The sequence below is a fragment of the Typopeltis vanoorti genome, chromosome 4, assembly GCF_054136105.1.
Source record: "Typopeltis vanoorti isolate ZY-2024b chromosome 4, IOZ_Tvanoo_1.0, whole genome shotgun sequence".
NCBI classification, from domain to species: domain Eukaryota; kingdom Metazoa; phylum Arthropoda; class Arachnida; order Uropygi; family Thelyphonidae; genus Typopeltis; species Typopeltis vanoorti.
The window spans coordinates 76,925,953-76,943,580 of NC_143552.1; the positions used below are offsets into that span (position 1 = coordinate 76,925,953).

General features: G+C 34.6%; 1 protein-coding gene across 1 annotated transcript in view; it reads right to left on the bottom strand.

Moving 5' to 3' along the window:
• The window catches only part of LOC150107422 (transcription initiation factor TFIID subunit 1-like), a 960,372-nt gene that overhangs the window by 889,473 nt on the left and 53,271 nt on the right, over positions 1–17,628 (bottom strand). Inside the window, exons 3-4 of the mRNA XM_090391850.1 lie at positions 4,437–4,587; positions 2,558–2,677 (exon numbers count right to left, since the gene is read on the bottom strand). Coding sequence (XP_090247976.1) covers positions 2,558–2,677; positions 4,437–4,587 — 271 coding nt within the window. The remainder of the gene's footprint in view (positions 1–2,557; positions 2,678–4,436; positions 4,588–17,628) is intronic.

Sequence of the window (17,628 nt, forward strand, 5' to 3'; positions counted from 1 at the left end):
TGTTATGATTTTTGCTGTGAATTGTAAACTGTTTATAACTATTGTTTTAATTTATTGTTGTTGATAATGACAGAAAAAAAAAAGTAAAGGGTACTGTTCCAATAAAAAAAAAAATAAAGACTTTTAAATTTATTATAATAGATACTAAGATTAAAATTATTACATTTAATTGACGATGGCATATCTAATACTGAGATAAGCCACAGGTCAAACTTACCTCACACTACTGTTGTTACATTTATTTAAAACAAAGACAAAGGTCTTAGCAAAGTGAAAAGTGATAATAATTCATACTACAGTTATCTGTAACATGACAATCTCATTTTGCTGGTGGAAAAATATTTAATGGTGCAGACTGATGATCAAACTGGTGGATGAATTCCCTTTAGCCAAACTATACAAAACAATGTTTTCATTTGCAAAAATTATTCCGAATTTTTTATTTGGATATCTAATGTAAATAAATCCTTTATTTATGTAATTTACATTCATATTATGATTGCTTTAAAAACATTATTAAACCATTACATGCATCTACAAGTGGGGGGGGGGGTAAATAAAAAATAAAAACAGTGATTCACTATATGATGAAGCAGTAAGGAATGTAACATATCATATGACCAGGGTATGCTTAACTCTGAAATAAGAAGGGTACAAATAATGATATGTTAGAAAACACAAATTATACCTAGTTGAACTAATAGTAAGAATATCCAGATAGTAATTTACAAAGAGATTAACCTAAAATGCTGTTAAGTTAAATAATAAATTGGACAGAGACCTGCATTTTGAGAACAAATATAATGAGCACTGTTGAAAGTAGCTGTTTAACAAAAAAGAGTAAAGACTTAAGAGTCCTCATTATTATCTTAACTTATATTAGAATCTTAAGTAATGAATTACCAGTATCCTAGTGAGGATGAACTAGATTCTGGTGAAGGAGAGGGTGGGGGTGTACATTTTACATAACCCCTATATTAGCCTATTAGTCATCAAAATTCAAACTCCACTTAAATCGCAAACTCAAATTATATATGCCAAAAAAAAAAAAAAAAAAAAAAAAGCAATAAATGTTGCCACCTTAACTTGTTAGAATGAAATAAACATGCAAAGGTGAGCTATGAATAGCTCAACAACTATCTTAGGTAGAATGACATCCTCTTCTCTAATTTCCCATCAATTCTGAAGTATACTCTATTTAGCTTATTGATGACAGTATTCTCCATTTATCTTCTTCAGTTTTGTAATGAATAATCATCCAAAGCTTCAAGATCTTCTATAACCCATACCATAAACTCTGATCTCCTTGATATTCTTCAACAGAATGAAGATAATCTCGTAAACCTAACACAGTACATAAAAACTTGTACCAAAACATAGTAGTCTTATTTCCCAAAAGAAACATCTCACTTTACTTCCCTTTATTTTCAATAATATCCAGATCTAAAAAATAAAAATAAAAAAAACATGATTTTTCTTCTTGAACTGACTTACACCTCAAGCCTTTCCTGTCACAAATACATCTGAGTACTAGCCTCTTTAACCTCCAAAAAATTAAGTATCTTTTTTTTGCTTAAGATGCTACTTTTCACCTGCACCTAGTGATGACACAAAACAAATTATGAAGTGACCAAACCTTAAAATACTGCTCATACATCTGAGATGGTGAACCAAAAACCTCCATAGAAAAAATGTTTCATGTTATCCAGAAAAGGACAACTGGATTAATTGTGACCTTTCTCTCAGAGATTCAATCCAATTACACTCAGATTTTGTGTCTTATAAGACACAAATTATGTCTAAGATATCTCTATGAAGTTTTCTACTGAAAACTTCATAGAAAATGTTCAGGTAAATTGGTCTGCATCATTCATCCATCCATTTCCTTCTAAGGATAAGAATACAAACTGCTGCTAGTATATATGTGTTTATTATCCAGCTTCAAAGCTATCAAACCAACTTCTCTCTTCCTTCACTTTTATTACATCTAGATCTATTCTTTCAAAGCTCCACTCATAGCCTGCCTCAGTCCAATATTCAGCTATTCAAGAAATACATCAAAAGATCCTGCTTTTCCCTTAACCTGTTGTCCATACAGAGCAATGATAATTCTATACAGGTTTTGCAACTTTCATGGGTGAAACTAGTATGTGTGTGTGTTTTGCAGGTAATGAAAAATATAATCTGTAATTTGCCATAATATTAGCACTTACAAATTGTTCATCTACATTCAAAAATTATTTTTCAACAAAAATGCATGTACAGCATAAGTGAACATAGCTATGGTAAAATTCTGAAACAAACAGGGTGTTCTCTGTATGTAATGAATTTCTAAATTAACAGAATCTTAGTCCAAATAATCATGGCTCCAAAGTGAATTCATATTCCTATTTTTTGCAAGAACTCAAACTTTTTTTAATATAATAAATGCATTTTTAGGTATGCAAAATTTAAAAGAAATAATTTATATAAAGAATTAAAATACAACCAAGTTATAATAAATCATAATTTGCAATTATTATAATCTATGATTTATCTCAAAGTATTTTTGAGGTACCTGTGGAAGATGCTCTCATTGTAGCTTGTGCAGACTTGAATACCATTTGCTCCTCTGACTCCTCAGCTAATTCACTGATATCTGAATAATCCACTGCAGTGGGAGATTTATTATTCCACTCTAAAAAATAATTTTTCAATAGGCACAAAAAAAAAAAAAAAAAAATTTATCATAATTATGCAGATGGCAAAAGCAAGCACATTACTTTCTCAATTTTAGCTAAATAAATCACATCTTAAAATAAATTAAATAAATTGCATCATGAAATTACAGGGGATCCCAGCCAAACACAATATAAGTATTCATGCCAACACTATATTCAGAAAAATCCATATTTATTGAGAATGTTTAAATAAGACAATGCAGCTGAATGAATCCAAAAACATCCAAAGTTACCAAAATAAATAGTCAAAAGTCCACTGTAACGTGTAATCACAACAATGCCATTCTGGGTGGCTGAGTGAATAGTATCACTGCTCAGCCAACCAATAAGCTGTGAATTTGAATCCCAAGGTGGTACGGATGTTTATTAAAGTCTGGAGTAAACAATAAGAGGAGTTAAAGATTTTGCTTACTGCTTCTGCTAATCTGAAGGAGAAGCAATCAGTAGCATTTACTGTGAGTAGGAAAGGTTTTTTATTTGATGTATGGATTTTGATAATCTGGACAAGAAGGGAACTAAGAGGTGTAAGCTTTTAATAAAACCTCCTCCAACTCATTTTACATATTGACCACCTTCAGATTAGATGAACAGCAAAATATTCGACCTCCGCTTATTCTACCCATTTCAAATCTATAATCCAAATTTAATTTTAAGCAATACTGATACCATGGTTAGTTGTGATATTACTTCTCTTTTCACCAATATTACCTATCTGGCATCTTATCATGAATTAAAAAGGTTTTCTAATGCTCCCCCCCCCCCCACCACCAACATCACTCACTTTCAAATTTTACTATTCATATTGACTGCCTCACTTGGTAAAACAAATATACAGATAGAAGATAAAAGTATGGATAATCAATTTTGAGACCTCCTGTCCAACAATCAAGCTGCCTCATAATTGTTTTCCTAGTGCTGTTTCATTTTATTAACCATCCAAACAGCCATGTGGATGAAATATACAAATAATTTATGTTTCATATCCATGTTACTTCATTTGCCAGCCTGGTTTGCTAAATGATTAACACACCTCATTTCCAAATAACAGACTGAAGGTTTGAATTCTGTACAGAAGGTTGTGCTTTTCTTTAGGAGGAGTGAATTTCATTGTTCGGTGTGAGACCACCACCCTGTTTAGGGTGTGGTAAAACAAATATACAGAAAAAAAAAAGTTTTTTTTTCACTAAAAAAATGTTTGCTCTCACGAACAGGGTTGTTGGATTATGTAATAAAAATAAATAAATATCCTTAGCCTGCTTATGGTACTAATGTACTATAGATTTACAACTCTTTATGAGTGAAAGTCAAGAAAAAAAAAAAATTTGAACGCTTCACATCCATATATTAATTGATGCTTAGCATATCGAGGCTAGTACTTCAACCAACTCATTTTACAAAAAAAAAAGTAGCTTCAACCAGCACTCATGGATACAAAGAATATCTGATACAAGCTAAATTTAAAATCAAAATCAAGATAATCTATAAACACTTCATTTATAACTGTGAAGTCTAATCTCAACTGTAGACTAGAAACAGTATCCAAAAAATAGTAAAACTACCGTGAGGGTGAAGCATGGAATGCAAAGTCAAGTTTGCTATAAATAATAACATCTTAAGAAATGAAACTCAGCAAACAAAGCTAATTAATGATTTTTTTTAAAAAATAAAGTTTTATTTTACTGCTCTATATCACATTTAATAAAGATAATGACTCACCTCCTTCATCACTTTGTGAACTTTGTGTATCTTGTCCTTCACTAAGTTCACCCTGCGATTCTTGTGTTGATCCTTCTGCATCATCTGTTATTTCTTTCAAAAATGATCCTATTCCCAGCTGACTTAATTGATGCAGATGTCGTTTTGATTCCTTTGAATCAAAAAACATATATGCATGCATTATCACTAAACAGAAATAACTATTATATATATAAAGTGATACAAGAAACATATCACTATGATATCTCATCAGACAGAAATAAGATTAAATGCCAATTATACTAATCACTAATTATACTACTGGATGATTTCAAATAACATTATATATAAATAAGAAAAGCACAGAGTCTAACAAAACTTAATCTGAAATATATTTGAAGGGAGTACTGAAATCTTCAATTTTAAAAGATAATGTCTCCAAGCGAGAGTGAATTTTGTGCTTTGATACTTACAGTGTAAAATCAGTGATGAAAATAAATCAATAACTCCACATTAAATATGGATAAGAAACTGCCATGTGATTATTCAATTAATTATGACCTATATCAAGAAAATTACTGATAGTGATGACACATTTTTATTACTTTAAAACCTTCAGTATGCTGGGGAAGATCAAAGAAACTCATCTATGCTTATCTTATAAAACAGATTTTTGTTTTTGGAAAATAATGAATAAGCTCATCCAAAGAGCACATCTATAACATACTAATACAATGCTGGATTAGAATTTGGAAGGCGGTGGTAAGAGAGGGAACAAATTAGTAGATTAGTATAATATTGTAACTAGATTATTATCCTTCAGCTGTTCCCGAGAACATAAACAGCATGATGACTAAATGGGTGATCTGGAAGTTAGAATGGATATTAGTCAACTAGTTGCAGTTGGAGGAAAGTGGACAGAGCAGAATAGGCATTAAACACAGTTAAGTGAGTCAGTGAAAGTGTTATCACTTTTATTGATACAATCTTAGCCATAACATTCTCTACTGAATAAATCAACAACATTTAGAGAACTGCTACAGCATGCTTATTTTTGTTGTGGTGGTTAACTGGAATGGAAAATATATTATACAGGCAGTCTCTGACTACTGTAAATTCAGGCTTACACAAATTATTCTAAAAGGAGTATGAAAAAAAAAAAAAATAATAATTCAAGTTATAAACATTTTTGCTTACTGCATGTAAGCTACTTGCATGCCACCTAACAGTAGTGATCTGCAAGGAAGACAGCCTATGCAGTACATGCATGCATACACCTTCCTTATCATTGATCATGGATGCTTACTCTGTATTTCTATTCCAACACTTTCATAATTTTCAGTGTTTGTATATGCCGGAGTAAAATATACAATCATGACTTGAAAAAGGAACAGAAGCAGAAAAGTGAACCATGCATAAATTCACCAGAATTAATCTAGAGATGAAAATAAAAATCATAAAGAGAAAAATAGTTCTGATTTGCAATTGTTTGCTGAAGATGCAAAGAGAGGCAGGGCAATCAGGGATGCTACTGATATTCAGCAATTACAAAATGATTTGAATAGACTGGAAATCTGGGCAAACGAAAATGGCTGTCAGTTTAATGTTAATAAGTGCAAAGTTATGCACTTTGGCACAATTCGAGTTCCAGCAGCATATTATATTAGCAGGGTTATGCTACAATAAACTGAAGAGGAAGGGGATCTACGTGTATTGGTGGATAAGAATTTAAAGTTCAAAGGTCACATAGCAAAAGTTGCAAATACAACTCAGAGGATAATTGCTATGTAGAAACAAACCTTGACATATAAGGATAAGGAAGTAATTTTGCCTCTTTATAAGGCTTTGATAAGACCACACTTTGATTACTGTGTGCAGATTTGGTTTCCCGGGTTCCCAGGAGATAAAGAAGCTGTGGAAAGAGTGCAAAGAAAAGTTACAAAGATTATATCCGTATTATGGGATTTAGATTACGAGGACAGATTGCGAGTATGTGGTTACAGACTCTGGTTAACAGGAGAAAGAGGGGTGATATGATGGAGTTCTATAAACTTTTGAATGGGTGTTATAGCATTTCAACTGACGAAATTTTTCATTATATGGAAGGTGAGGAGAGAACACGGGGCATCCATGGAAGTTAAATTTATTTGCAGTCAAGAAAGGGGTAAGAGCTAGGTTTTTCTCCCAGAGAGCAGTGAGTGAGCGGAATAATTTGCCCTTAGGGGTAGTGAGTACATCTAGTGTAAATGAATTTAAGGGAAGGTATGATTAGCTGGGTTGGGTATTTTACAGCCTCCCTAGATGAGTCCTTGACTCCCTGGAGGTCTCAGATAATAATAATAATAAACACTCAAATTTTTACATGGTGTTCATGTTTCACAAGGTGCAGAGCACTAAGATTTCCTTTCTTTTAGAAGTAGGAATGTTCACAATTAACCTATCTGCAGCAAAAATTGAGAGGAAATATGAAAAATCAATGCTAAAAGATTATACTCCTAGCCATACTGAAAAATTGCTATTTTGTAAGTCAGTATCCTATACCTCTGAAGTACAGAATTATATTGTATTTATCTGATAAGTATCTTTTAAAAAATTCTGTATCAGGTACATAATGTATCCTGCTGCATATTTTGAAAATTTCTGAAGTTGACTGTGCTGAAGAAAGTGTTCAAATTGTTTACCATAAGTTCCTCTTGCTGTGTGCGTGAGCAACATTTGAATGTGGACTTCTGTAACATAATACATTTTCATGACAAAAATTTCTGGATGGTGCCAGAAAAAATGTTTTTAATGTCAATAAAGGTGGACAAAGCAACTGGTGGATGGATCCTAATGCTGCATCATCTAAAAAGTCCAAAGAGAAATCACCGAATGCTTTCAGACTGATATTGAGAGCTTTATGAAGAGAAAAAAGAAACCACTGTTCAGTCATCCCTTGATAATTTTACATGCAAGGTAGAGCAGTCAAATCAAACCTTCTTTTTTTTTCTGCTTTCTCATACCATATATAATTTATTATATTACTTTGTGTTAATAATCACATACTGAGATCTAATTTGTAGGTGCATCCTATGAATGAAACTAAGAGAAATAACCTTTAGCACTGCTACATACACATACTATAAGTACAGTATAAGTACATAAGCAACAGAACGTGATTAATGGGCAAGGTGAATAAATCCAACTAATATAAAATTAAAGTTATGTAAAGTTTGCAGAACATTACTCTTATGCAAGTAGGGACTGTTGCACTTATATTCTTATTTCCAACCTTTTTTTTTTTTTTTCATCAATGTGTAAGTTTACTTAATCTTGATGCTTACAACAAAATCTGCCTATAACAAATTAATTATCACTAAGAAATTAATTTCCCCTAAGAGAGAAAATCAGAAGCTTTTGTCTTTTCTTAGATACAGTAAAGAAATGTGAAGTGGATGACTAACATTTCCCATGTAACACAATCCCACCTCCACCAGGCACGACATCCACAATAGTTCTTCACATAATTCCTATCAAAAATAGAGTACAGCAATACCTCGCATAGTCTGGCTTCCATCAGTCCGGATTCACTATAGTCCAGTTTTAAATCCTAAAAAAATTAGTACACAAAATTATTTTTTTTATACATAAATGTTCGGTTTTTTTTCCTTTATACAGTCAAGTCTCTTTATGTGTGGTTTTTTTATGCGGTTTTAAAGTTATGCAATAAGATATTTCAATTTTTTCAGGGGTTCCCCGTTGTATATGTATGTACCAAGACTCGGCGAGAATGTAAACGCGGCATTATGTTCAATGTCTTAATGTGTAAGCTATGTATAGTACCAGTGAGCAGTGGACGTTTGTGAACTTTAATGTTGAATTTGTGATAATTAAATTTTAATCCCATTTAAAAAAACTACATGAGTGCAAAAAGAAAAAGTGAAAGTGATTCTGTCACCAAGAAACGTAAATGGCTCACTTTAGAACAAAAGCTCGATAAAATTAAGCGTCATGAAGAAGGTGCATCCTTTGCTAAATTAGGCCCTGAAAAAGGAATGGACGAGTCATCAGTTTGAAAACTTATCAAAAAAAGATCAATACAAATCGCAAGGTGGCTTCTTATTTATCAAAAATAGTGACTAAATCCAGAAGCACTCGAATGCAAAATATGGAGTGGCTATTATCCACATGGATGGAAGACTTAACTCAAAAGCGAGTTCTGCTTAGTCAAATGGAAATTCAAGCCAAAGCATTAAGTCTTTACAATGACTTGAGGACTACTGATGACATGGAAAACGAAGGTGAGGGAACTAGTGAAACTTTTATGGCAATTCGTGGGTGGTTTTTCATTTTAAGCAACAAACTGGTACTCACAATGATCGTATTGTTGGCGAATCTGCCAGTGCAGATAAAGAGACTGCTTTAGATATTCGAAGGAATTGAGTCAAATCATTCAAAAAGGTGGCTACAAAGATGAACAAATATCTAACGTTAATGAAATGGGATTATTCTGGAAAAAGTTGGCGTTACGCACTTTTATAGCAGCCAATGAAACGTCATGCCCTGGATATAAAATTTCAAAAGACTATCTCACACTGTTATTAGGTGGAAATGCAGCAGGGGATTTCAAATTAAAACCGATGCTTATGTACCGTGCAGAAAATCCTAGAGCTCTTAAAAATGTATCAAAACATAATCTCTCAGTGTTGTGGCATTCAAATAAGAAAGCATGGATCACAAGAATTTTATGATTGGTTCACCAACTATTTTTGCCCTACAACAGAGAAAAAGGATTAGATTTTAAGATTTTACTGATCTTAGATAATGCCCCCAGTCATTCGACTGGTCTTTGTGATTTAAATGAAAATGTACAAATAACTTTTCTTCCATTAAATAAGACGTAGGTGATTCAACCAATGGATCACGGTGTCATTGTGTCATTGCAACATTTAAGGCCTATTATTTGCGCCGCATTTTTCGCAAGCCAAAAAAGCTACAACAGGAGAAAATACACCTACTTTAATGGAATTATGGAAGAGCTACAACATCAGAACGTTATCGAAAATATAGGTGAAGCATGGCATGAATTAACAGCAAGCAATATAAGAGCAGTATGGAAACATATCATACCACATTGTGCAAATGATTTCATTGGTTTTGAAACTCATTTTGCTGAAGTCACTAATAACACAGTGGAAATTGGACAGCAATTTGGTTTCAAAGAGTTAGATTCAGTCAACGTAATTGAGTGCATTAAATCGAACACTAATGAACAGGATAATGAAACACTTATTAACATGGATGAACAACAAGCTTATGAGGAGCAGGAGGACAACTTAGACAATGACGACTGTGTTGAAGTGTCTGCACGAGAATTAACAGCTGAACAACTACCAAAAATTATTGGAATGGTTGAAAACTTGTCAGAGCATATTATGGAAGTTGATCCCAATATTGAACGTAGCCTTACAATTTGCCGAACGATAAACAATTCAATTAGTTGCTACAATGAAATGTATGAAGAGAAAAAAACCAAAGAAGAAAAATGTGCAGACATCGATATTGCAATTTTTAGAGAATAAAAAATGAAAAAAAAAACATGTATTTTTTGTTTAATTATTTCTGATAAATCAGCTAAGCTAACGCCTTTTTTTATTCCCGTACACGGGAGTAGGCAAGGCCATTTAGCCCTATAAAGACATTAGAATTTATTAGTCTCGTTTTATTTATTGAAAAACAGGGAGAATATTTTTTTTGGAACCAATTATCATTTTTTGTATGTATTTAAGTTCCTCGATTAGTCTGGTTTCAAACAGTCCGGGATATCGGTGGAACTGACTACCCAAACTATGCGTTTGGGTAGTCAGTTACCACGAAAGTTGTAATTGAAAAATTACAACTTTCTTTGAAAATAACAAATGCTCCTCTGAAATATTACTACACAAGGAAATGGATTATTAAAAAAAAAAAAAAAGCATTACATATGACCACTGCCTCTATAATAATCAAAGATACTGCCCATTATACACTTTCCAGTCAGGCCAAATGAGAAATAAGATGAGAAAGATTTTCATGTCATATATTAAAGGAAGTCTGGAATAATTTCAGTAAAACATTTCAGTACTATCAACATAAGAAGCCTGAATGGCAAAGAAATGGAGAGTTAGATGAGGAATTAGATAAGAACCATATCGACATAATAGGGCGAGACTGAAACAAAAACTACAAAAACTGGTAAGATCTTTCTGAGCAATAAATACAAAATGTTATATTCAGGCAATGACAAGGAAAAGAAGGTGTAGCCATAGTATTCAACACTAAATATGAGGCTAATCTTCTTGAATGGCAGGCAGTCTCAAGTAGAGTGATGTGGGAAACAATGAGACTTATTTGTTGCATAGGCACAAGGTCCCACAGAAGGTTCTACTAAGGTAGAAGTGGAGGAATTTTTTTGAGGATTTAGAGAACGTATCTGACACAATGAAAAAGAAAAAGGTGGTCCTTGTTGGGGATCTAAATAGCAGAGCGAGAAATGATTGTCAGACATACAAAAATATATTGGGAAAATTTGGAGAAAAGAGCAAAGCTAATAATAATGGCAAACATTTGTTGGATTTCTACTCAGGACATGGACTTGTTATTACTAACATCATGTTCCAACATAAAAATGTTCACAAATTCACATGGAGAGAAGAGGCAAGGAATAAGAAAAGTCTCATCGACTATGTTGTTGTTGATAGTGATGTTTTCTCCCTGGTGCAGGACACCAGAGTGTACAGAGGATTTGAAATTGGAAGTGATCACTATTTAGTCTTGAGCAGGATAAAATTGAATTTCATATTGAAAAGAATGACATGTAAGAAAGTTTTAGAGCAGATAAAAGTGGAGCAGCTCTCAGATGGTAACTGTAGACTAAAATACACAAAGATTATTGAAGAAAAAATGAAAGAGTTTGAGAACAAGAACAAAACCGTGGAGATTCCGTGGCAAACCTTGAAGAAAACCCTGATTCACTCAGCCAGAGAGGAATGTGGTGAGGATGTCTGCAAGGATAGAAAAATCAGAACTCCCTGGTGGACACAGGAAGTTAAAGAGGCAGTGAAGGAAAAGAAGAAAGCATATCAAAAGTTCCTGGCGAATAAGTCAGCTTGTGCTCTTAGAGAATACAGAGACAAATGTAAGAAAGCTAAACACTGTGTAAAATTAGCTAAACTAAAGTCATGGGAGGATTTTGGCAAGAACATAGAAAATAAATATCAAGAAGGTGGTAAGATATTCTGGAGGTTATTGAAGAAGCTTAGAAATTGAGGAAAGAGTGCTGTAAAAGCAGTTAGAGATGATAAAGGTGACATGAAAACGGGAAAAAAAGATATCCTTGAAGTATGGAGTAATTAATTCGAAAAATTGCTAAATGAAACAAGCAGTGATAGCACAGTGGTAAAAACACTCAACATGCATACAGTTAGGAATACATACCCATACTTGAAGTAGAAAAAGCCATCAAAGGCTTGAAATGGGGAAAGGCAGCAGGAGTAGATAATATTCGACCAGAAATTCTGAAGTATGGTGGTATAAAAGTCTTACAGTGGCTGCACTGCATAGTTCAGAAGCCTGGACAGAGGGAAGAATTCCTGATGATTGGAGTAGAGCTCTAATAGTACCCATATATAAAAAGAGAAATAAAACTGAATGTGAGAATTACAGAGGTATTTCCCTACCGTGTTCCAGGACAAGATTTATGCCAGTATACTTGAGAAACTGTTGAGAAGAATTGTGGAAGAAAAGCTTGGTGAAGAACAAGCTGGATTCAGGCCAAATAGAGGCAGTCGGGATCAGATCTTCACTTTACGACGAATAGTAGAGAAAGCATGGGAATATAATAAAGATCTATATTTAAGTTTTGTTGATCTGGAAAAAGCATATGACAAGGTGCCAAGACAGAAGCTATTCAATATGCTGCAGTTATATGGTGTCAATGGGACACATATATCAAGCAATACTTAGTCTTTATTTGAGTTGTAAGTCAGCAGTTAGAATTGAAGGAAGTACAGGAAGATGGTTTAATGTTAAATCTGGTGTGAGACAAGGATGTACATTATCTCCTCTGTTATTCATTATCTATATGGATCACATTATGAAGGAAAGTGGTATTAAACATGATATCAAAATTGGAGATGTTAATGTCAGCTCTTTGCTTTATGTGGATGATGTTATACTTCTAAATAAATCTGCTACAAGTCTGCAAGATTCTCTGACTAAATTGAATAGCTGTTGTAATAGATATGGTATGAAGGTCAGCAATAAAAAGACAAAGACAATGAAAATAGGCAGAATCATTGAAAATGTCAATTGTGTTGTGAATGGAGAACCTGTGGAACAAGTAAAACATTTCAGCTATTTAGGCACGATTTTTACTGAAGATGGTAAATTAAATATAGAAATAGACAACAGAATCAGCAAAGCTGATATGGTGGGAAGTCAATTGAATAAATTCATATGGAATAAGAGAGAAATTAGTCGGAACACTAAATCAGCTGTATACAAGACAATGTTCAAACCAGTTTTAACTTATGGATCTGAGAGATGGGTCAGAAGTAAAACACTTGACCAAAGACTAGAGACCACAGATATGAGAGTCCTGAGAAAGATTATAGGTGTGAACAGATGGCATCAATGGCAATATCATATTAAAAACGAGGATATTAGGAAAGAACTTGACATTGTCAGCATCCAGGAATGCGTTAGCAGAGCTAATCTCAGGTGGTATGGTCACTTAAACAGAATGGGCGAGGAAAGATTAGCAAAATAAGTGTTCTCTGCCAGGTTGGCAGCAAAACGACCCAGAGGAAGAGCAAGATATAGGTGGATTGATACAGTACAAAGTGCTTTAGACGATAGAAATATAAGATCTGATAATGTTGGAGTCTTGACAAGTAACAGACTGATTTGGAGGAAAATTGTAGATAGGAAGTTAGTAACGATGTAATTTTTTTCATGTAGTACTATCATATCCTGTACACCCCCTTAAGGGTACATGGCAGGAATTTGATGATGATGATGACATTTTAAATTATTCCAGATGTATCTTCAGTTCTCACATCAAATTTAATCATCTTTGATTTCTTATACAGTAATCTTTCCTCCATTTCTAAGCATTTTTTCAATGGCCTGGAGAACATTTTACCTGTAGCCTGATATTTTTGTTATCAAATAACTTTTTTTCTTTAGTTGCTTTTACAGACTGCTTTGCTTTTTTACGTTTTTCTCTATATTCTCTCAGAGCACATGCTGATTTGCTTGCTACAAATCTTCAATGTGTTTTCTTTTTTTTTTCCCATGACTGTCTACCTTCTTGATCCCATGGAGTTCTGATTTTTTCATTCTTTGCAGAAAGCTTCCTGAACACCTCTTGAGGGTATATATCAGGGAATTGATGATAATGATGCAAAAAACTTCAAATTTCCCTGGCTGAATCAATTAATGTTACCTTCAGATTTTATCAGTGAGCCTCCAAGGTTTGATACCTGTCTTCAAACTCATTTTTTCTTCAATAATATGTGTACATTTCAGTATAGCTCACCTCTGAAACCAGCTCCACTTGGATTCTTTTTAAAACTTACTCACACATACACTTTTCTTTTCAATATGATATTCAATTTCATCCTACTCAAAACTAAATGGCAATCACTTCCTATTTCAAATCTCCTGTATACTTTTGTGTCCAGAATTAGTATAAAGATATCAGTATCAACAATAACACATGAATGAGACTTTTACTTCCCTATGTCTTCTCTCCTGATCAATTTGTGCACATTTTTATGGTGGAACATGGTATTAGTAATGAATAGTGCATGTTCTGAAAAGATATTGACAAGGTGTATACCATTATTATTAGATTTGCTCTTTTCTACACATTTTCCCAAAACATTTCTGTATGCCTGATGCTCATTTTACATTCTGCTGTTGAAATCCCCAATGAGAACCAACTTCTTCTTGGTGTCACTCTCTTTAATGACTCAAAAACCATCCACTTCTTCCTTAGTAGAACCTGCTATGAGACCATGGGCACAAATTTCATTCTTCAATTCCACAATTTGATATTTGGTTGCATCACTCTACCTGACAATGCTTGCTATTCAAGAAGCAATATCAATCTTTGTGTTTAGTTTCGTATACTAAGCTAGTCCTTCCTTTTCGTGACCAGGATGCCCAGATATCTCGCTTGTTTTTGTTTTCTTCATTTTGTCACCAATTATGTCAACCTGGTATGCCTTTAGTTCTTCTGCCAGTTTCACTTTTTTTTTGTTGATTTCTTTTATGCTGATAGTGCTCATTTGAGTTCTGTTGATGATATTTAATAGTGAAAAAGTATGTATAACATTATTATTATTACGGACAACTCCAAGGAGTTCTTAGACTCATCGAGAGAGGCCCTAACATTATGTCAAGAACAACTATTCATCATTCATACAGTATCTATCATACTTTGCATTGAACTCATTCACAATCATGGCACCCACAACAGACTCTGGTAGCTTATTCCACTCATCCACCACTCTCCAAGTAGAAAACCTAGCTCTAACACCCTTGTTAACCACACTCTTGCCCAGTTTCCATGGATGACCCCCTAGTCCTCCTGCCACCAGTCCAGTGTTTGCAAAAATATCCTCTGAATTAATCTTATAGAAACTCTTCAGTAATTTGAATGTCTCAATCATATCACCCCTTTTCTGCCTATCAACCAATTTCTGCAACCCACAAATCTTCAACCTGTTCTAATAAGATTCATTTCATAGATGTGCTATCATCTTGGTCACTCGCCTCTGGACCCTCTCCACTTCCTCCCCATCAAGAAGAAACCCTGGCGCCCAAATCTGGGCAGAGTAGTCAAGATGGGGTCTTATCAAGGCTCGATACAGAGGAACAATAACTTGCTTGTCTCTACTCGTCAAAGTATTCTTCAGTAACCAACTGATTTGATGAGTTGATTTAGCCACTTTAGCAATGTGCCTCCTAAACTTCAACTTCCTATCCACCAACACTCCCAAATCCCTGGCCTCGTCAATCTCCTGGAGTACAGTTCCACCAATGTGGTATACTGCTGCTAATCTTTTCATCCCAAAATGCATTACCTTACATTTTGCCACATTAAATTGACATCCATTCTCTTTAGCCCAGTCCTCCAAACTATCCAAATCATCATCCTTTCTTTTGTGGTATGCTGTCAAAGGCCTTAGCAAGGTCCAATAGAATCACTGTATACCCATTACCCTTATCCAGTTCAGCCGTCACTGTGTTATAAAACATGAACAAGTTACTGAGGCATGATCTACCCTTCACAAAACCATGCTGTCCCCCGTACAGTATCCCATTTTCATCTATCCATTCCTGTATTTTCCTCTTGACAACGACTCCTGATATGCTGATTGGTCGGTAATTTGCAACAGCAGTCTTGGAGCCTCCTTTATGCAGTGGAACTATTTTTCCCCTCTTTCCACCCCCTCAGAACTAACCCAGACCCCCAGACTCAAATTAAACAAAATTGTCAATGGCACTGACAATTCTTTAGCTGCTTCACGTACGACACAAGCTGGTATACCATCCAATCCCACAGATGTATTTACATTAAAGTTTTGTAATAAACTATTCACCTCCACTTCATTCACCACAATTCCCATATAAGCTGTTGGTTCCTTCATTCCTGCAATATCACCACCTGGATGATATACTCTTGCAAAGTGCTCGCTCAGTAATTCCACTATATCAACTGATTTGGTTACCTCCCTACCATCGGCATTCCTTAAAATCATTCTGCGATATACATTTTTTCTTTTACGCAACATAATGAAAAAACTGTTTGGGATTCTCTTTAGCTTGCATGACTAATTACCTTTCATAATCCGCTTATGCTTTTCTTACCACACTCATTACCCTTCTGGCCTGTGCTTTATACCGTTCGTGTACCTGCAAGTCACCTTTCTCCTTAAATTCCTTCCAGTTGTTTCTTTTTTTGCAGCTCAAGCTTAATGATGTTATTCATCCATTTAACCCCTACTTGATTTACTATTCGGACTCTAGGTATACAGTCAGCCATTATCTCCTGCAAACGCTCCTTAACCACCTCTCATGCACTATCAACATCCAGTCCTTGCAGTTTCACATGCCATGGCACTGAACCAAGCAATCTTCGTAGCTTGTCATACTTACCAGCCCAGTAATTCCACATGTAACCTGCCATAATTGAAAATTCCACACATTTAGCCACCTCCCAGGTCAAGACCCTATGATCACTCTCACCAATTGGTGGCAACCAATTGGTGAGAGTGATCATAGGATCACACACACATTTGATCATAGTGATCAAATATGACCACTAATTGGTGGTCGTATTACAGTCAAATTCTCAGATGCAATTACTAGGTCAAGCACTCTCGAATGTTTGAGAGTGCTAGTGTTTTCCAATACATGCTGTCGCAGATAGTTATCCCTTAATAATTACATAAAATCCAATTCCTTCCTCCCATGTGTCCTCTGCTAGATCGACTAGATGGAGTATCTCTGCTGGATCGACTAAAAACGAAGACATAAGGAAACAACTAAAACAAGAAATAACAATAATAAACAAAATCCAAGAAAGAAGAATGTGATGGTTTGGCCATGTGACCAGAATGGGAACAGAAAGACTACCATCTAAAGCCCTGAATACAATGATGGAAGATAAAAGATCCAAAGGACGGACGATAATTAGATGGATAGACAAAATAAAAGAGGACCTGAAAACCAAATCACAACAAGCGACACCAAACTGGACAAAATTGTTCAGACTCTCCCGGGACAGAGAGAAGTGGAAAGAGTTCATTCGGCTTCATCATCATCCACATAGATGATGGAAGAGAGAAGAAGACGATGTGTCCTCTCCTCCTTCCAAGCAATGTTACCATAGTTGAAATCCCCCATAACAATTACCCTCCTTCCACTCATTGCATCCATTTGCTTATGTACTATCTCCACCATCTATTCCATCACCTGGTCTATAGCAGCACCCAACTGTATATTTTGTTCTGCTAGTCTCAATCTGACACCAAATAGCCTCAAATGTGCTATTTTCTCTATCCTGGAGTTGAACTTCTATTCTCATTGGCTGCAGTTCATCAGCTATCATCAACACTCCCCCCATCCCATTTTATTCTCTCTGTCCCTCCTGAACACACTATACCCCCCCCCACATTCTATC